General features: G+C 42.3%; 1 protein-coding gene across 17 annotated transcripts in view; it reads left to right on the plus strand.

Moving 5' to 3' along the window:
- The window catches only part of LOC110493834 (RNA-binding protein 39), a 34,297-nt gene that overhangs the window by 9,513 nt on the left and 3,179 nt on the right, over window positions 1-21,605 (plus strand). For all 17 annotated transcript variants that reach the window (XR_016487793.1, XR_016487794.1, XM_021568339.3 and 14 more), the window contains 2 exons: window positions 2,029-2,166; window positions 11,837-11,902. Coding sequence is in view for 15 of the 17 variants with exons in the window: in XM_021568339.3 (XP_021424014.1) it covers window positions 2,029-2,166; window positions 11,837-11,902 (204 nt within the window). In the remaining 2 variants the exon portion in view is untranslated. The remainder of the gene's footprint in view (window positions 1-2,028; window positions 2,167-11,836; window positions 11,903-21,605) is intronic.

Genomic DNA, 21,605 nt, shown 5'->3' on the forward strand with positions numbered 1-21,605 from the left:
TTTTTAAATGTTTTTTTTTTTACCCCCCTCTCCCCAAATTTGTGGTATCCAATTGGTAGTTAGTCTTGTCCCATTGCTGCAACTCCCGTACGGACTCGAGAGGCAAAGGTCAAGAGCTGTGCGTCCTCCGAGAAACAACCCGGCCAAGCCTGATTTGACACAATGCCCGCTTAACCCGGAAGTCAGCCGCACCAATGTGTCGGAGGAAACACTACATCTGGCGACTGTGTCAGCGTGCATTGCGCCCGGCACAGGACATCCCTGCCGGGTAAACCCTCCCCTAACCCAGTCGACACTGGGCCAATTGTGCGCCGCCCCATGGGTCTCCCCAGGCTGCGACAGAGCCTGTACTCGAACCAGTATCTGTAGGTTGCATCACTAGCACTTTGAAGCAGTGTCTTAGACCACAGTGCCTCTTCGGGAGGCCCTAGATTTCTTCTTGTAATCTTGTAAGAGTCTGCTGATTTCCACAGGCACATATGCCACTGGGTGAGATAAATTATCATTATTTTGGGGCAGAATTTAGGTTTTTATGTGGTGTTGGTCAGTCATTTTAGCTAAAAATGCCACCCCTGCCTAATTGGCAGGCTGACCCTGAATCGACTCCTAAGATTCAGTATTTTTGGAACGAAGGAGACTGATTTAGTTGCCATACTTAGGAGAACAAACACTTGCATCTTTCATAGCGAGCTAGCGAGGGACGGAGAGAGGGGCACCGTATAGGCAGGTCGGCCACCAGACTGCCGGAGTGAGAACACTTCACTCATCCTATTAGAAATCAAAAGCTCTATCTTGCAATGGAATGCTGTATTTAGCCATTTCTTGTCTTGCAACTTCAGCAAATCAGGGCATATCGTTAATGAATAGGCTAGGATATTCTACACGCAACCGACTGAACACACACTTGTATCATTAGCGATGAGAAAGAGCAGACAAACCAGCTGCACTGATTTTAATTTTGTGGGGGAAAACCCACCAAATATAATTTTTCCGTTAGGGATTTTTCTTATCGTCAGGATCCCAATTTTGTTTAAGTGCTCACATCCCTAATATAGAGGTGATATCAATTTTGAGACATAATGTAGTGTTTTCATATTTTAGTATACACTTTAGATACTGATTAGAAATGCTGGTTATTCCTCAAAGATTTCTCACAATAACAAGCGTACCTCTGAAATGTCAATGGACACAAGCCTTTTAATTTTCACCGCCTTCTACATTTAATTAGCTTGTGTTATGCTAAATATGACTTTTTGGATATAATGTTAATGTTTGAGAAAGGCCCCTCGAACGTTTCAGAACATGAATAATCATGTTTGTCTCGGTAAAATGTATTTTCTAACATAAGTGAAATTTCATAACTAACGTGAGTTTTCACCAACTCTGGGCAGAGTGGGTGGACACCCTACTTGTGGTGCTAAAACCATCCACTATGCGTGCACCTCAGCCACAAATTTGAAGGAAAACGTACAGAAAGTTCAACCATAAACACTTTCCCTGGCAGCAGAAACTTGATTTGCTCCGAAGTAGCTAGTCAGTTATGCTAACATTCGCTAGCGATCCAAATGAGAATGTTTAGAATGCCTTGGCTGAATCCCTCTAGATTCAACACTAATTTCCGACAATGATTTTAATCAAAACAGAACTTCTATTCCGTTTAGTTACAGTTTTTGTTGTAGTTCTCAGGTCAAAATATTTTGAAATGATCCCAGTTCTAATGCATTAGCAGCTTGTGGTTAGTTTATCTTGAACATGGATACGAAGTAGCCTAGGCTAGATCTAACTATGATATTTTACATGAACTTTTATATCAGACTTGGCTTAGATGTCTTAGAATAGGTTATGTTTTAAATTGCAACATTTTTGATTAGGGTCAAATTGGAAAAATGTAAATTATCCATAGTTAACTATAGAAATCCATGTGCTTAACTTTACCTAATTATTTAAATCATTCGACAGCCTTTATTTTAACAGCCTAAGGCGATTTGCACCATTTCCCTACGGTCACTTTGTGTGTGTTCTTTCTAGGCTGAAAAAAACAGGGCTGCTGCCATGGCCAACAACCTGCAGAAGGGCAACGCTGGACCGATGAGGCTCTACGTCGGATCCTTACACTTTAACATCACAGAGGAGATGCTGAGAGGAATTTTTGAGCCTTTTGGAAGGGTGAGAGCTGTTGTACAATGTACCCATAGGTGGCACATTTGTTTCAAGTTTGGGGAAGCTGGTTCTCCACACACTAATAAATCACCTTTTATAATAAATCATTCCATGCGTCTATCACATTTGCAGACTAACATAAGGTTAAAATCATAGTGTAATGAGTAGATTCAAACATGCCAACCTGCATGCATTTTGCGTACCATGCATGCAGTTTCAGGTCAAAGCACGCTGATATAAAAAAAATACCCTAAAATACGCACAAATGGGCTTTTAGTTGGCACATTGTGGTTTTTGACTCAACCGTCTGAAGATGGTGCTGAGCCAATCAGTAGCGCTCTGCTTCGAACTGTAGTCATAGTATTACTTTCCTCCCTCAAGCTTGGATGGCAGCTCTCCACTTTGTCCGTTGATAACACTGTGACGAAAAATGTAGAACAAACTGTTTAAGTGTTAGTCAAGCACACAACCACTTTTGTAGTTAGCTCCTTAGCTACTAAGGCGTCGTTACGGACAAGGTAGTTAGCGACAGCGTTTAGTCAACTAAGCGAGAACACTTTCTTGCCCGCACATGCTTTGATTGCCACCGGTAGTAGGTGCAAGCGCATTGAAGAGCAAGGAAATATGCTGTATTGAGGTATAATCAGATATGTCTATGTATTTTCTTGTTACTTACAATTTGGAATATGAAACTGAACTAAGCCTATTTGAGCTTGTTTCAGAGAGCCACCCCTGACCTAATAATCCAAGTTGGGTCTGATTACTAGGCTACCATTCATTCATGTTTTGTTGTCATTGGTGATCTGACTATTATCATATAATTTGAAGCCTACTGTTGACATACAGCTAAACCAAGAGAGATCAAGAACTGATTCGTTAACAGACAAAGATTAGTAGGCCTAAAATAACTTTGAAGGACGCTATTAGCGGAACAGCTCCCGCGGCCACATCTGTTTCCATCCATGGATTCCAAATAGCCTACGGTAAATTAAAACCTCTTAAAGCTAGGGGGCAGAATTTTCACTTTTGGATAAATAGCGTGCCGAATTTCAACTTCCTGCTACTCATGCCAAGAATATAAGAGATGCATATTATTCATAGATTTGGATAGAAAACACTCACGTTTCTAAAACTGTTTGAATCATGTCTGTGAGTATAACATAACTTATGTAGCAGGCAAAACCCCGAGGACTATCTGTTCAGATTATTATTTTTTTTTTTCCCCATCTCTCTTCCCTATATTGTCTTTGCCATTGGACATTTAATAGGAACCTACTTTCAGTTCCTGCCGCTTCCACACGATGTCGCCAGTGTTTGGAATATGGCTGAGGTTATTCCTTTGTCTTATCGGGAAGTAGGCCAACTCTGAACAAGGGACACTTTTGTGAGTTGCACAAGACGTGAAGAGCAGAGCTTTTTTCTTTTCGTTCATGTATTGAATACAGATTGCCCCGTCTACAATTTGATCGATTATTAACGTTTAAAAATACCTAACGTTGTATTACAAAAGTAGTTTGGAATATTTTGGCAAAGTTTATAGGCAACCTTTGAAATATCTTGTAGTGACTTTGCGTTTCTAAGCTGTTTTTTTTATGGATCAAACGCGCTTTCTAAATGGGCATTTTCGATATACACTGCTCAAAATAATAAAGGGAACACTTAAACAACACAATGTAACTCCAAGTCAATCACACTTCTGTGAAATCAAACTGTCCACTTAGGAAGCAACACTGATTGACAATAAATTTCACATGCTGTTGTGCAAATGGAATAGACAACAGGTGGAAATTATAGGCAATTAGCAAGACACCCCCGATAAAGGAGTGGTTCTGCAGGTGGGGACCAAATCAAATCAAAATCAAATTTTATTTGTCACATACACATGGTTAGCAGATGTTAATGCGAGTGTAGCGAAATGCTTGTGCTTCTAGTTCCGACAATGCAGTAATAACAAGTAATCTAACTAACAATTCCAAAACTACTGTCTTGTACACAGTGTAAGGGGATAAAGAATATGTACATGAGGATATATGAATGAGTGATGGTACAGAGCAGCATAGGCAAGATACAGTAGATGGTATCGGGTACAGTATGTACAAATGAGATGAGTATGTAAACAAAGTGGCATAGTATAGTATAAAGTGGCTAGTGATACATGTATTACATAAGGATACCGTCGATGATATAGAGTACAGTATATACGTATGCATATGAGATGAATAATGTAGGGTAAGTAACATTTATATAAGGTAGCATTGTTTAAAGTGGCTAGTGATATATTTACATCATTTCCCATCAATTCCCATTATTAAAGTGGCTGGAGTTGAGTCAGTGTCAGTGTGTTGGCAGCAGCCACTCAGTGTTAGTGGTGGCTGTTTAACAGTCTGATGGCCTTGAGATAGAAGCTGTTTTTCAGTCTCTCGGTCCCAGCTTTGATGCACCTGTACTGACCTCGCCTTCTGGATGATAGCGGGGTGAACAGGCAGTGGCTCGGGTGGTTGATGTCCTTGATGATCTTTATGGCCTTCCTGTGACATCGGGTGGTGTAGGTGTCCTGGAGGGCAGGTAGTTTGCCCCCGGTGATGCGTTGTGCAGACCTCACTACCCTCTGGAGAGCCTTACGGTTGAGGGCGGTGCAGTTGCCATACCAGGCGGTGATACAGCCCGCCAGGATGCTCTCGATTGTGCATCTGTAGAAGTTTGTGAGTGCTTTTGGTGACAAGCCGAATTTCTTCAGCCTCCTGAGGTTGAAGAGGCGCTGCTGCGCCTTCTTCACGATGCTGTCTGTGTGAGTGGACCAATTCAGTTTGTCTGTGATGTGTATGCCGAGGAACTTAAAACTTGCTACCCTCTCCACTACTGTTCCATCGATGTGGATAGGGGGGTGTTCCCTCTGCTGTTTCCTGAAGTCCACAATCATCTCCTTAGTTTTGTTGACGTTGAGTGTGAGGTTGTTTTCCTGACACCACACTCCGAGGGCCCTCACCTCCTCCCTGTAGGCCGTCTCATCGTTGTTGGTAATCAAGCCTACCACTGTTGTGTCGTCCGCAAACTTGATGATTGAGTTGGAGGCGTGCGTGGCCACGCAGTCGTGGGTGAACAGGGAGTACAGGAGAGGGCTCAGAACGCAACCTTGTGGGGCCCCAGTGTTGAGGATCAGCGGGGAGGAGATGTTGTTGCCTACCCTCACCACCTGGGGGCGGCCCGTCAGGAAGTCCAGTACCCAGTTGCACAGGGCGGGGTCGAGACCCAGGGTCTCGAGCTTGATGACGAGCTTGGAGGGTACTATGGTGTTGAATGCCGAGCTGTAGTCGATGAACAGCATTCTCACATAGGTATTCCTCTTGTCCAGATGGGTTAGGGCAGTGTGCAGTGTGGTTGAGATTGCATCGTCTGTGGGCCTATTTGGGCGGTAAGCAAATTGGAGTGGGTCTAGGGTGTCAGGTAGGGTGGAGGTGATATGGTCCTTGACTAGTCTCTCAAAGCACTTCATGATGACGGATGTGAGTGCTACGGGGCGGTAGTCATTTAGCTCAGTTACCTTAGCTTTCTTGGGAACAGGAACAATGGTGGCCCTCTTGAAGCATGTGGGAACAGCAGACTGGTATAGGGATTGATTGAATATGTCCGTAAACACACCGGCCAGCTGGTCTGCGCATGCTCTGAGGGCGCGGCTGGGGATGCCATCTGGGCCTGCAGCCTTGCGAGGGTTAACACGTTTAAATGTCTTACTCACCTCGGCTGCAGTGAAGGAGAGACCGCATGTTTTCGTTGCAGGCCGTGTCAGTGGCACTGTATTGTCCTCAAAGCGGGCAAAAAAGTTATTTAGTCTGCCTGGGAGCAAGACATCCTGGTCCGTGACTGGGCTGGGTTTCTTCCTGTAGTCCGTGATTGACTGTAGACCCTGCCACATGCCTCTTGTGTCTGAGCTGTTGAATTGAGATTCTACTTTGTCTCTGTACTGGCGCTTAGCTTGTTTGATAGCCTTGCGGAGGGAATAGCTGCACTGTTTGTATTCGGTCATGTTACCAGACACCTTGCCCTGATTAAAAGCAGTGGTTCGCGCTTTCAGTTTCACACGAATGCTGCCATCAATCCACGGTTTCTGGTTAGGGAATGTTTTAATCGTTGCTATGGGAACGACATCTTCAACGCACGTTCTAATGAACTCGCACACCGAATCAGCGTATTCGTCAATGTTGTTATCTGACGCAAGACCACAGACCACTTCTCAGTTCCTATGCTTCCTGGCTGATGTTTTGGTCACTTTTGAATGCTGGCGGTGCTTTCACTCTAGTGGTAGCATGAGACGGAGTCCATAACCCACACAAGTGGCTCAGGTAGTGCAGCTCATGCAGGATGGTACATCAATGCGAGCTGTGGCAAGAAAGTTTGCTGTGTCTGTCAGCGTAGTGTCCAGAGGATGGAGGCGCTACCAGGAGACAGGCCAGTACATCAGGAGATGTGGAGGAGGCCGTAGGAGGGCAACAACCCAGCAGCAGGACCGCTACCTCCGCCTTTGTGCAAGGAGGAGCACTGCCAGAGCCCTGCAAAATGACCTCCAGCAGGCCACAAATGTGCATGTGTCTGCTCAAATGGTCAGAAACAGACTCTGAGGGCCCGACGTCCACAGGTGGGGGTTGTGCTTTTACAGCCCAACACCGTGCAGGACGTTTGGCATTTGCCAGAGAACACCAAGATTGGCAAATTCGCCACTGGCACCCTGTGCTCTTCACAGATGAAAGCAGGTTCACACTGAGCACGTGACAGACGTGACAGAGTCTGGAGACGCCGTGGAGAAAGTTCTGCTGCCTGCAACGTCCTCCAGCATGACCGGTTTGGCGGTGGGTCAGACAAGGTGTTGGGTGGCATTTCTTTGGGGGGCCGCACAGCCCTCCATGTGCTCGCCAGAGGTAGCCTGACTGCCATTAGGTACCGAGATGAGATCCTCAGACGCCTTGTTAGACCATATGCTGGTGCGGTTGGCCCTGGGTTCCTCCTAATGCAAGACCATGCTAGACCTCATGTGGCTGGAGTGTGTCAGCAGTTCCTGCAAGAGGAAGGCATTGATGCTATGGACTGGCCCGCCCGTTCCCCAGACCTGAATCAAATTGAGCACATCTGGGACATCATGTCTCGCTCCATCCACCAACGCCACGTTGCACCACAGACTGTCCAGGAGTTGGCGGATGCTTTAGTCCAGGTCTGGGAGGAGATCCCTCAGGAGACCATCCGCCACCTCATCAGGAGCATGCTCAGGTGTTGTAGGGAGGTCATACAGGCGCGTGGAGGCCACACACACTACTGAGCCTCATTTTGACTTGTTTTAAGGACATTACATCAAAGTTGGATCAACCTATGGTGTGGTTTTCCACTTTAATTTTGAGTGTGACTCCAAATCCAGACCTCCATGGGTTGATGAATTTGATTTCCTTTGATAATTTTTGTGATTTTGTTGTCAGCACATTCAACTATGTAAAGAAAAAAAGTATTTAATAAGAATATTTCATTCATTCAGATCTAGGATGTTATTTTAGTGTTCCCTTTATTTTTTGGAGCAGTGTATATGGATGGAATTAATCGTACAAAAGGACCAATTGTGATGTTTATGGGACATATTGGAGTGCCAACAAAAGAAGCTCGTCAAAGGTAATGCATATTTTATTTCAGCGTTTTGTGTAGCGCCTGCTATGCTAGCTCCTATGTTTACTGCTGGTGAGGATGGCTGCAGGCTATAAGATAATAATAGCTTCATATGCTTTTGCCGAAAAGCATTTTAAAAATCTTACATGTTGGCTGGATTCACAACGAGTGTAGCTTTAATTGAGTACCTTACATGTGTAATTTAATGAAAGTTTGAATTTTATTTGAATCTGGCGCTCTGCATATCCCCTGGCAATTGGCCAGTTGAGACGCTAGCATCTCCCCTATCCTCAAGAGGTTTTAAGGATCGGACCCTTTTTTAAATTGTTTATTTTTGCCTAAAATAACACCCAAATCTAACTGCCTGTAGCTCAGGACCTGAAGCAAGGATATGCATATTCTTGATACCATTTGAAAGGAAACACTTTGAAGTTTGTGGAAATGTGAAACTAATGTAGGAGGATATAACACGTTAGATCTAGTAAAAGATAATACAAAGAAAGAAACATGCGTCATTTTTCTTATCTTTGAAATGCAAGACAAAGATCGCAATGTATTCCAGTTTAGGCGCGATTTAGATTTTGCCAGTAGATGGCAGCAATGTATGCAAATTCTTAGACTGATCCAATGAACCATTGTGTTCTGTTCTTAACCTCTTGGATTTAAGGGGCGCTATTTTAATTTTTGGATGAAAAACTTTCCCGTTTTAAACAAGATATTTTGTCACGATGCTCGACTATGCATATAATTGACAGCTTTGTAAAGAAGACACTCTGACGTTTCCAAAACTGCAAAGATATTGTCTGTGAGTGCCACAGAACTGATGTTACAGGCGAAACCCAGATAACAATCCAACCAGAAAGTGCCGCATTTTTTGAAACCGCCTCATGCCAATGACTCCTTATATGGCTGTGAATGAGCTACGAATGAGCTTACGTTTTCCACGTATTCCCCAAGGTGTTGTGACGTCTTTTTAGGCATTTCCATTGAAGAATGGCTGTAAGGGACCATATATAGCATGTGGTCAAATGGTGTCTCCCGCAGAAAATCTTGCGTAAAATACTGAGGTAGCCATTTTTCCAATCGCTTCTTATGAGAAACCAATTGCCTCGACGGATATATTATCGAATATATATGTTAAAAACACCTTGAGGATGGATCCTAAACAACGTTTGCCGTGTTTCTGTCGATATTATGGAGCAAATTTTGAAAAAAGTTTGTCGTTATAGCATTTTCCGGTCTATTTCTCAGCCATGCATGATGAAGAAACGGGAGCTATTTCGCCTACAAAAAATAATGTTTTGGGAAAAAATGAACATTTGCTATCTAACTGGGAGTCTCCTGAGTGAAAGCATCTGAAGTTCTTCAAAGGTAAATAATTTAATTTGGTTGCTTTTCTTATTTTCGTGAAAATGTTGCCTGCTGCCAGCAGAGCATAGCATTATGCCATGATAAACTTACACAAATGCTTGTTTAGCGTTGGCTGTAACGCATATTTTGAAAATCTGAGATGACAGTGTTAACAAAAGGCTAAGCTTGTTTGAATATTTATTCCATTTCATTTGCGCTTTTCATTAATAGGAAAAGTTTCTAGGGGTATTTATGTCCGCTGCGTTATGCTAATGCATTTGAGGCTATGATTACGCTCCCGGATACGGGATTGCTCGTCGCAAGAGGTTAGTGTTGTATCATGTCTGCCCAAATGTTCCTAATTTGTTTATTAATACATTTTCAAGTTCATAACTGTGCACTCTCCTCAAACAATAGCATGGTATTTTTTCACTAATGTCTACTGTAAATTGGACAGTACAGTTAGCTAAAAATTCTTGTTAATCTTTCTGCTGAAATCAGATGTCTATGTCCTGGCAAATTTTCTTGTTCCTTACAACCTCATGCTAATCACATTAGTGCAAGTTAGCTAAACTGTCCCGTGGGGCCGGGGACACCGATCCTGTAGAGGCTGGACTACTCCATTGCATCTGGTAATTTAATTATTCAGTATTTTCTCCCCAAACATAGTTAAGAAGCCAATGTACAATTTTGCTTGACTTTCCACATAAAAACACCTATGTGTTGGAATGATTAACCGTAAATGTAACCTATAAAATGCAAAGTGTCATTAAGACCACCTCAATTTAATTTTTGATCAAACACGACTGTGTTCATTCGTTTGATATAATTTCAGACGGATTCAGGAAATGGCAGTTACAGGTTAAAAAAAAAAGTTAAATGTTAAACCTGGGGGGAAAGTTCACGGACCCTTTCCTGACCTCCCCTCTAACCTAACCGTAGGCCTACATCAGCACCATCTTGTCAGAAAATCCTAGGGAGAGCCCTGATTGTACATTTAACTTCTCTGGGATAGGTGGGATGGTCGCATCACAAGCTACACTTGTTAACTTCTCTGGGATAGGGGGACGCAAATGTCCCACTTGGCCAATTGCCAGGGAAAATGTAGAGCGCCAGATTAAAATAATATACTATAAAATTCCAACTTTCAATCACACATGCAAGATAGCAAATTAAAGCTACACTCGTGAATCCAGCCAACATGTCAGATTTCAAAAATGCTTTTCGGCGAAAGCATAACAAGCTATCTGATGATGGCACAGCAGTAAACAAAGATAAATAATATTTCAACCCTGCAGGCGCTACACAAAACGCAGAAATAAAATATAAAACATGCCTAACCTTTTGACAAGCGTCTTTTGTTGGCACTCCAATATGACCCATAATCATCACAAATGGTCCTTTTGTTCAATTAATTCTGTCCATATATATCCAAAATGTCAATTTATTTGGCGCGTTTGATCCAGAAAAAAGCAGCTTCCGATTTGTGCAAAGTCACTACAAAATTCTCAAGTTACCTGTAAACTTTGCCAAAACATTTCAAAATACTTTTGGAATACAACTTTAGGTAATTTTTAACGTTAATAATCGATAAAATTGAAGTCGGGTCTATCTGTTTTCAATAGAGGACGAGAGGAAACTAACGCTACTTTTCAAGTCTTGCCAACTCTCAACAGCGTTACCAATTTCCAGGATGGCCGTACTTCATTTGCACAAAGGAATAACCTCAACCAAATTCCAAAGACTGGTAACATCCAGTGGAAGCGGTAGGAACTGCAAACAAGTGCCTAAGAAATATCGGTTCCCCATGAGAACCCATTGAACAGAGACTGACCTCAAAAATAAATAATTCTGAATGGTTAGTCCTCTGGGTTTTGCCTGCTACATAAGTTCTGTTATACTCAGACGTGATTCAAACAATTTTAGAAACTTAAGTGTTTTCTATCCAAATCTACTAATAATATGCATGTCTTAGCTTCTGGGCCTGAGAAGCAGGTAGTTTACTTTGTACACGCTTTTCATCCGGATGTGAAAATACTGCCCCCTATCCCAAAGAAGTTTTAAACATATTTCTAGTTAGCTACTGAAGAGCAGCCAAGGACCCATAAGTCCCATAAGCCTACCATTCCTACTGGCCAACATGACATCAATAGGCAAAAAAAAATGCATTTTCCTATGATTTGAGCAGTGTGGGTGTCGCATGTGTGCCGTCATGGCGTCCAGTGCTAAAGTGGTACTGATAAAAATTATTTAAGGTTGGCCGGTGTGTAGATTTGTTAACAGTAGGCCAAGTCATTGTTGTAAGTTAATATAACTCACGTACTGTTAGCAAAAATAACAGTTCTGAACAGAGAGCAGATGAGCAGGCCTAGAGCTGAGCATAAGCGTTTATTAGGGTATGCATTTTTTAAATTTTATTTAACTAGGCGTGAAAAAATATGGCCCTATATAAAACCATTTCATGTCATTATGTCATTTCATATGACTGGAGACATTAGCAGCATCTTTTTAATATCAAAATGACAGGCCACTCATACGCCAAAAAAGAGGTCAATAAAAACAACCTTGTCTTGAATGCAACCAAAAGCCTAAGCCTATGAAAAGAGTGGACACACAGATTGTAGGGCTACAGTATATCAAGTGCTATGCAGATTTTAATCTGTTATCCATTTCTTTCCACCAGATTGAGAGTATTCAGCTCATGATGGACAGTGAGACTGGAAGATCTAAAGGATATGGCTTCATCACTGTAAGTATCACACTAAATCCAGTCAATCTAATCTTTTCCTCTATTATGAACTTAAATCCCCTCGTTTACATGCACACCGGGTTTTCCGTTAGTCGGTAATATCTGGCTTTTGGACGATAAAATATATGTAAAGCAGATTAATCAAGTTGCCTATTGTTCCCAAAAAAGAAAAAATCCCATTGCGAAGTAATGTATTTTTGCATATTCATTGATATGAAATGTCAGTGATGTAGCGTGAGAGCTGCTGATAGTTCAAACTGCTGTTTGTTGCTGGTGGAGTGAAACGTGCTTTAATAAGCCCAATCATTGGGCAACAATTCTGAAGGCAATCGAGTGTAAAATAATAATGCTAAAAAAAATTCTCGGCTGGCAATTGAAGTGCGCTTCTCTTTCACTAGTCAAGTGCTTAGGCAGCTAGACAGGCTTCAGCACGTCACATTACTTTTAAATGAGCTGGAGGCAGTATGCATTTTTAACATATATTTAATTGTTTGAAACCTAAATGTTTTAAGACATGACTCATATGTAGTATCTTGCTTCAAAGTAGCCTAGCCAAAATCCAACCAAATGTCTAGGCAATTATTTTGTATAGATTTCCATATACCATTAAGTCTTTCTCTCCTGTTCTATTGGTTTTCAAATCAACTTTCTTTTGTTGTCCAGTAGCCAAAGGCACAATCCTATTCATATTAGCAACCCATGCTAGTTGTTGCATATATTCATCTGTCACGTGAAACCTTTCACAATGGTGTTTCCCTGCTAATTGAATTATGGAACAAACAACCGCGTGTAGCCTAATGCCGTGTGCATTGCTGCGCATATAATGTGAAGAAATCGTTTATCAACGTGACCCCTCTTTTTTTCAGGCAGCTTTGACTAACTAGGCTAGAACTGATAGAACCCAGGTCTCAGGTGGGGGTGTGTGTGTTGTTATTTATTTATTTATTTATTACACACACGGTACCAGTCAAAAGTTTGGACACCTCCTCAATCAAGGTTTTTTTCTACATTGTAGAATAATAGTGAAGACATCAAAACAATTACATAACACATGAATCATGTAGCAACCAAAGAAGTGTTAAACAAATCAATATATATATTTTCAGTTCTTCAAAGTAGCCACCCTTTGCCTTGTTGACAGCTTTGCACACTTGGCATTCTCTCAAACATTTTCATGAGGTAGTCACCTAGAATGTATTTAGATTAACAGCTGTGGAATTTCTTTAATGTTTTTGAGCCAATCCGTTGTTATGACATGGTAGGGGTGTTATACAGAAGATTTCCCTATTTGGTAAAAGACCAAGTCCATATTATGGCAAGAACAGCTCTACTAAGCAAATATAAAAGACGGTAAAATCTTAATTTAAATCAAATAAAATTGTTTGTCACGTGCTGAATACAACAAATTTCACTAAGGTAAAGTCCATGGAGAATAAGTGCACCACCTCCTAGCTGCCCACTGCACTGCGGCTAGGAAACAGTGTCACCACCGATAAATCCATGATCATTGAAAATTTCAATAAGCATTTTTCTACGGCTGGCCTTCCTTTCCACCTGGCTACCCCTACCCCGGTCAACAGCCTGCGCCCCTTCAGCAACTTGCCCAGGACTCTCTTTCACCCAAATCCAGATAGCTGATCTGAAAGAGCTGCAAAATCTGGACCCTCTTTCTAAAATTAACTGCCAAATTCTGCCTGTTCAACCTCTCTTTCCTATGGTCTGAGATCCCCAAAGATTGGAAAGCTGCTGCGGTCATCCCCCTCTTCAAAGGGGGAGACACTCTAGACCCAAATTGCTACAGACCTATATCTTACCCTGCCTTTCTACGTTCTTCGAAAGCCTCAGTTTACATACAGATCACCGACCATTTCGAATCCCACCGTACCTTCTCCGCTATGCAATCTGGTTTTCGAGCTGGTCGTGGGTGCACTTTAGCCCCGCTTAAGGTCCTAAACGATATCATAACCGCCATCGATAAGAGACATTACTGTGCAGCTGTATTCATCGACCTGGCCAAGGCTTTCGACTCTGTCAATCACCACATTCTTATCGGCAGACTTTTATTTCACCTTTATTTAACCAAGTAGGCTAGTTGAGAACAATACATACATGTAAAGTTTTAACATGGTCATACCATGGATCATTTAGCTGTTTGATTTTGGATTTTAGGTATATTAAAATAATAATTTGGCCTTTACTATAGCCCATAGAAACACATTGAATGACATTCATACATTCACAAGCCACCGGGGTCTGACAATCAGGATGGAAAATTACTGAGGATAACAGCAGACGATTTGCCACATCTTCAATCTAAGCCTACTAGAGAGTGTGTGCTCTCAGGCCTAGAGGGAAGCTAAAGTCATTTCTCTACCCAAGAATAGTAAAGCCCCCTTTACTGGCTCAGATAGCCAATCAATCAGCCTGTTACCAACCCTTAGTAAACTTCTGGAAAAAATGGTTTGAACAGATACAATGTTATTTTATAGTAAACAAATTGACAACAGAATTGCAGCATGCTTATATAGGGAAGGACACTCAACAAGCACAGCACTTACACAAATGTAATTGATTGGCTGAGAGAAATTGATGATGAAATGATTTTTGGAGCGGTTTTGTTATACTTCAGTGCAGCTTTTGACATTATTGATCATAGTCTGCTGCTTGAAAAACATATGTTATGGCTTTACACCCCCTGCTATAATGTGGATAAAGAGTTACTTGTCTAGCAGAACACTGAGGGTGTTCTTTAATGGAAGCCTCAAATATAATCCAATTAAAGTCAGGAATTCCCCAGTGTAGATGTTTAGGCCCTTTTTTTCAATTTTTACAAATGACATGCCACTGTCTTTGAGTAAAGCCAGAGTTTCTATGTATGCGGATGACTTAACACTATACACGTCAACTACTATACCGAATGAAATGAGTGCAACACTCAACAAAGAGCTGCAGTTAGTTTCAGAACAACCTCTGTCTGCAAGGAATAAGTTAGCCCTAAATATTTCAAACTTTAAGCTTTGTATTTGGAACAAAACACTCCCTAAACCCTAAACCTTAACCAAGTCTCTTAATAAATCATGTGGAAATTGAGCAAGTTGAGATGACTAAACTGCTTGGAGTAACACTAGATTGTAAACTGTCATGGTCGAAACATATTGATGCAGTAGTAGCTAAGATGGGGAGAAGTCTATCTAATAAAGCGATGCCCTGCCTTAACACTATCAACAAGGCAGGTCCTACAGGCCCTGGTTTTGTTGCACCTTGACTACTGTTCAGTCGTGTGGTCTGGTGCCACATAAAAGGACTTAAGAAAATTGCAATTTGCTCAGAAGAGGGCAGCACGGACACCCATGCGTACCCCACAAGACATGCCACGAGGTCTCTTCAGTCTCCAAGTCCTGAACAGGCTATGGGAGGCACACAGTACTACATAGAGTCATGACTACATGGAACTCTATTCCACATCAAGTACCTGATGCAAGCAGTGAAATTAGATTTTTTTTTAAATTAAAAAAAACACCTTATGGAACAGTGGGGACTGTGAAGCAACACACACATTGGCACACACACACACATGGATTTAGTACTGTAGTGGTTGAGTAGGGTCCTGAGGACACACCGTGTGCTGTGTAATGTAATATTGTAATGTTTTAAAATGGTATAAACTGCCTTAATTTTGCTGGACCCCAGGAAGTGTAGCTGCTGCTTTGGCAAGATCCATGATAAATGCAATACTTGGCAAAAAAAACAGTCAAAATATAAATCAAAGGAATCAGGTTTTGAAGTCTAGGATATATAAGAATGCAAAAAAAAAAAGTTTTTTTTTGACACATCTTTATTATTTTGGTCATAAACTCCCCCCCATACTTCCATTTGTTTGTATGGGTTACCTTCAGACAAATCAGAAACAAAACGGAGAACGATGCAGGCTGTGTATTTTCAGTGACAACTTTATTTTGACTTTTTTAGAATGTTATAATTTAAAATGTCAATGCATAATGCTTTATTCTTAGCAGTTTAGTTGGACTTTTCTCTTACACAACCATTTTCAAGGACCTCAATTTTATAATTAAGTGCTTGAGAAAGTCCTTCAATTTGTCTGTCTATTTGTGAAAAAATCACCCTGATTAACTCTTTAGTTATGTCAGTTTCCCTATTTTCTTATGGTTTGTCCTACACCTAGTGACCTGCTTTTCAAATGATATGAACAAAAAACCCTCCATTTTATTTGGAATGGCAAGCCAGACAAAATTAAAAGGCCCTATTTATAAAACTAATATTAATTCAGAGGCCAGAAATGATTACATATTAAAGCATTTAGACCTCTCACTAAAGGCATCAGTCATACAAAAGTCATACTTAAATCCAAACTGGTTCTCTAGTAAATAGTGTTCAAGAATGGCTTTTTTCCCTTTATTCAGATTACACCTGCTCACTTTCCGTTGTTTGAAAAGGAAATGATCTCTAATATCGTAATTTTTTTAAACAAACCTTAAAGTTGGTTGCAATTTCAGTTTAATCCACCTGAAAAGACAGAACAAATAATACAACAAATATTGTGATTAAACTCAAATATATTAGTTGCTAAAAAAATAATGTATTTTTCTGAAGAAATGTTACAAAAAAAATAACACTCAAAGATTCCTCAAACAAAAAATCTTTCACTTTTTCACTTTCACTTTAGACTGACTCTGCTTTTCCTGATTTCTTCCATGATATCTTCAATGAAATCGTGGAATATACAACTTTCCGAAATACTGCTGCGCGTAACAAGCGTCACAGCAAGTCCTCTGATAGTCAAGGCGAGAATGGAGTTTCTTAAGCGTGCATTTACAAACAAGGAATGGTGTTCCAACCCAAAACCATTACATACTGGAGTTTACCTCAGCTCATTGGCTATCTACCCAGCTCGATTTCAAGAAGATCAGTGGTCATTGGACAGAAATACAGTCAATCAATGAAGCTTCGCTAAAATTATTGGTGCGCAAGGAAGTAGGCTATAAAAATGGATTTTATCAAAGAAAACGGCTCTTAATTTGATCACTGGGACCCTCAAGAGAAATAAGGGCAAGATATCAGAATGTAAGTCATAATTTTACCTTCAGATGTGAATGTGTAAAAACTGTCATGGCGGAAAATGTTTCTGTTGATTGCTCCTTCTCAAACAAAAGCATAGCATTTGTTCTCTGAAATTTCTATTTTAAATTGGAAAACGTAGTTTGACTATCAAGATTCTAATCTTTTGAATTTATTTTTTTATTTTTTTTATTTCACCTTTTATTTAACCAGGTAGGCTAGTTGAGAACAAGTTCTCATTTGCAACTGCGACCTGGCCAAGATAAAGCATAGCAGTATGAGCAGACAACACAGAGTTACACATGGAGTAAACAATTAACAAGTCAATAACACAGTAGAAAAACAAAGGGGGGAGTCTATATACAATGTGTGCAAAAGGCATGAGGTAGGCGAATAATTACAATTTTGCAGATTAACACTGGAGTGATAAATGATCAGATGGTCATGTACAGGTAGAGATATTGGTGTGCAAAAGAGCAGAAAAATAAATAAATAAAAACAGTATGGGGATGAGGTAGGTGAAAATGGGTGGGCTATTTACCAATAGACTATGTACAGCTGCAGCGATCGGTTAGCTGCTCAGATAGCTGATGTTTGAAGTTGGTGAGGGAGATAAAAGTCTCCAACTTCAGCGATTTTTGCAATTCGTTCCAGTCACAGGCAGCAGAGTACTGGAACGAAAGGCGGCCAAATGAGATGTTGGCTTTAGGGATGATCAGTGAGATACACCTGCTGGAGCGCGTGCTACGGATGGGTGTTGCCATCGTGACCAGTGAGCTGAGATAAGGCGGAGCTTTACCTAGCATGGACTTGTAGATGACCTGGAGCCAGTGGGTCTGGCGACGAATATGTAGCGAGGGCCAGCTGACTAGAGCATACAAGTCGCAGTGGTGGGTGGTATAAGGTGCTTTAGTGACAAAACGGATGGCACTGTGATAGACTGCATCCAGTTTGCTGAGTAGAGTGTTGGAAGCCATTTTGTAGATGACATCGCCGAAGTCGAGGATCGGTAGGATAGTCAGTTTTACTAGGGTAAGCTTGGCGGCGTGAGTGAAGGAGGCTTTGTTGTGGAATAGAAAGCAGACTCTTGATTTGATTTTCGATTGGAGATGTTTGATATGAGTCTGGAAGGAGAGTTTGCAGTCTAGCCAGACACCTAGGTACTTATAGATGTCCACATATTCTAGGTCGGAACCATCCAGGGTGGTGATGCTAGGCGGGGATGCGGGTGCAGGCAGCGATCGGTTGAAAAGCATGCATTTGGTTTTACTAGCGTTTAAGAGCAGTCGGAGGCCACGGAAGGAGTGTTGTATGGCATTGAAGCTTGTTTAGAGGTTAGATAGCACAGTGTCCAATGACGGGCCGAAAGTATATAGAATGGTGTCGTCTGCGTAGAGGTGGATCAGGGAATCGCCCGCAGCAAGAGCAACATCATTGATGTATACAGAGAAAAGAGTCGGCCCGAGAATTGAACCCTGTGGCACCCCCATAGAGACTGCCAGAGGACCGGACAGCATGCCCTCCGATTTGACACACTGAACTCTGTCTGCAAAGTAATTGGTGAACCAGGCAAGGCAGTCATCCGAAAAACCGAGGCTACTGAGTCTGCCGATAAGAATATGGTGATTGACAGAGTCGAAAGCCTTGGCAAGGTCGATGAAGACGGCTGCACAGTACTGTCTTTTATCAATGGCGGTTATGATATCGTTTAGTACCTTGAGTGTGGCTGAGGTGCACCCGTGACCGGCTCGGAAACCAGATTGCACAGCGGAGAAGGTACAGTGGGATTCGAGATGGTCAGTGACCTGTTTGTTGACTTGGCTTTCGAAGACCTTAGATAGGCAGGGCAGGATGGATATAGGTCTGTAACAGTTTGGGTCCAGGGTGTCTCCCCCTTTGAAGAGGGGGATAACTGCGGCAGCTTTCCAATCCTTGGGGATCTCAGACGATATGAAAGAGAGGTTGAACAGGCTGGTAATAGGGGTTGCGACAATGGTGGCGGATAGTTTCAGAAATAGAGGGTCCAGATTGTCAAGCCCAGCTGATTTGTACGGGTCCAGGTTTTGCAGCTCTTTCAGAACATCTGCTATCTGGATTTGGGTAAAGGAGAACCTGGAGAGGCTTGGGCGAGGAGCAGCGGGGGGGGCGGGGCTGTTGGCCGAGGTTGAAGTAGCCAGGCGGAAGGCATGGCCAGCCGTTGAGAAATGCTCATTGAAGTTTTCGATAATCATGGATTTATCGGTGGTGACCGTGTTACCTAGCCTCAGTGCAGTGGGCAGCTGGGAGGAGGTGCTCTTGTTCTCCATTGACTTCAGTGTCCCAGAACTTTTTGGAGTTGGAGCTACAGGATGCAAACTTCTGCCTGAAGAAGCTGGCCTTAGCTTTCCTGACTGACTGCGTGTATTGGTTCCGGACTTCCCTGAACAGTTGCATATCACGGGGACTATTCGATGCTATTGCAGTCCGCCACAGGATGTTTTTGTGCTGGTCGATGGCAGTCAGGTCTGGGGTGAACCAAGGGCTGTATCTGTTCTTAGTTCTGCATTTTTTGAACGGAGCATGCTTATCTAAAATGGTGAGGAAGTTACTTTTAAAGAATGACCAGGCATCCTCAACTGACGGGATGAGGTCAATGTCCTTCCAGGATACCCGGGCCAGGTCGATTAGGAAGGCCTGCTCACAGAAGTGTTTTAGGGAGCGTTTGACAGTGATGAGGGGTGGTCGTTTGACTGCGGCTCCGTAGCGGATACAGGCAGTGATCGCTGAGATCCTGGTTGAAGACAGCGGAGGTGTATTTGGAGGGCCAGTTGGTCAGGATGACGTCTATGAGGGTGCCCTTGTTTACAGAGTTAGGGTTGTACCTGGTGGGTTCCTTGATGATTTGTGTGAGATTGAGGGCATCTAGCTTAGATTGTAGGACTGCCGGGGTGTTAAGCATATCTCAGTTTAGGTCACCTAACAGAACAAACTCTGAAGCTAGATGGGGGGCGATCAATTCACAAATGGTGTCCAGGGCACAGCTGGGAGCTGAGGGAGGTCGGTAGCAGGCGGCAACAGTGAGAGACTTATTTCTGGAGAGAGTAATTTTCAAAATTAGTAGTTTGAACTGTTTGGGTATGGACCTGGAAAGTATGACATTACTTTGCAGGCTAGACACTTGCATTTTCAAGAATGTTTAATGTTACGACGTTGTATTTTTAGTTGTCACTCTGAAATTTCCCCTGATGTTGATTCCTGTACAGGCTCCTCTGTCCTCCACTCGTTACCTGTATTAATGGCACCTGTTTGAACTTGTTATCAGTATAAAAGACACCTGTCCACAACCTCAGTCACACTCCAAACTCCACTATGGCCAAGACCAAAGGACACCAGAAACAAAATTGTAGACCTGCACCAGGCTGGGAAGACTGCAATAGGTAAGCAGCTTGGTTTGAAGAAATTGACTGTGGGAGCAATTATTAGGAAATGGAAGACATACAAGACCACTGATAATCTCCCTCGATCTGGGGCTCCACGCAAGATCTCACCCCGTGGGGTCAAAATGATCACAAGAACGGTGAGCAAAAATCCCAGAACCACACGGGAGGACCTAGTGAATGACCTGCAGAGAGCTGGGACCAAAGTAACAAAGCCTAACATCAGTGACACACTACGCCGCCAGGGACTCAAATCCTGCAGTGCCAGACGTGTCCCCCTGCTTAAGCCAGTACATGTCTAGGCCTGTCTGAAGTTTGCTAGAGAGCATTTGGATGATCCAGAAGAGGGGCGGCAGGTGGTTAGAGCGTTGGACTAGTAACCGGAAGGTTGCAAGTTCAAATCCCCGAGCTGACAAGGTACAAATCTGTCATTCTGCCCCTGAACAAGGCAGTTAACCCACTGTTCCTAGGCCGTCATTGAAAATAAGAATTTGTTCTTAACTGACTTGCCTAGTTAAATAAAGGTAAAAAAAAGATTGGGAGAATGTCATATGGTCAGATGAAACCAAAATATAACTTTTTGGTAACTCAACTCATCGTGTTTGGAGGACATAGAGTTGCATCCAAAGAACACCATGGGGGTGGAAACATCATGCTTTGGGGCTGTTTTTCTGCAAAGGGACCAGGACGACTGATCCGTGTAAAGGAAAGAATTAATGGGGCCATGAGCTTTTGAGTGAAAACGTCCATCCATCAGCAAGGGCATTGAATATGAAACGTGGCTGGGTCTTTCAGCATGACAATGATCCCAAACACACCGCCCTGGCAACGAAGGAGTGGCTTCGTAAGGAGTGGCTTCGTAAGAAGCATTTCAAGGTCCTGGAGTGGCCTAGCCAGTCTCCAGATCTCAACCCCATAGAAAATCTTTGGAGGGAGTTGAAAGTCCGTGTTGCCCAGCAACAGCCCCAAAACATCACTGCTCTAGAGGAGATCTGCATGGAGGAATGGGCCAAAATACCAGCAACAGTGTGTGAAAACCTTGTGAAGACTTACAGAAAACGTTTGACCTCTGTCATTACCAACGAAGAGTATATAACAAAGAGAAACTTTTGTTTTTGACCAAATACTTATTTTCCACCATAATTTGCAAATAAATTCATTAAAAATCCTACAATGTGATTTTCTGGATTTTTTTTCTTCTCATTTTGTCT

The sequence above is a fragment of the Oncorhynchus mykiss genome, chromosome 17 (genome assembly GCF_057628025.1).
Source record: "Oncorhynchus mykiss isolate SJ-2025 chromosome 17, ASM5762802v1, whole genome shotgun sequence".
NCBI classification, from domain to species: Eukaryota; Metazoa; Chordata; class Actinopteri; order Salmoniformes; family Salmonidae; genus Oncorhynchus; species Oncorhynchus mykiss.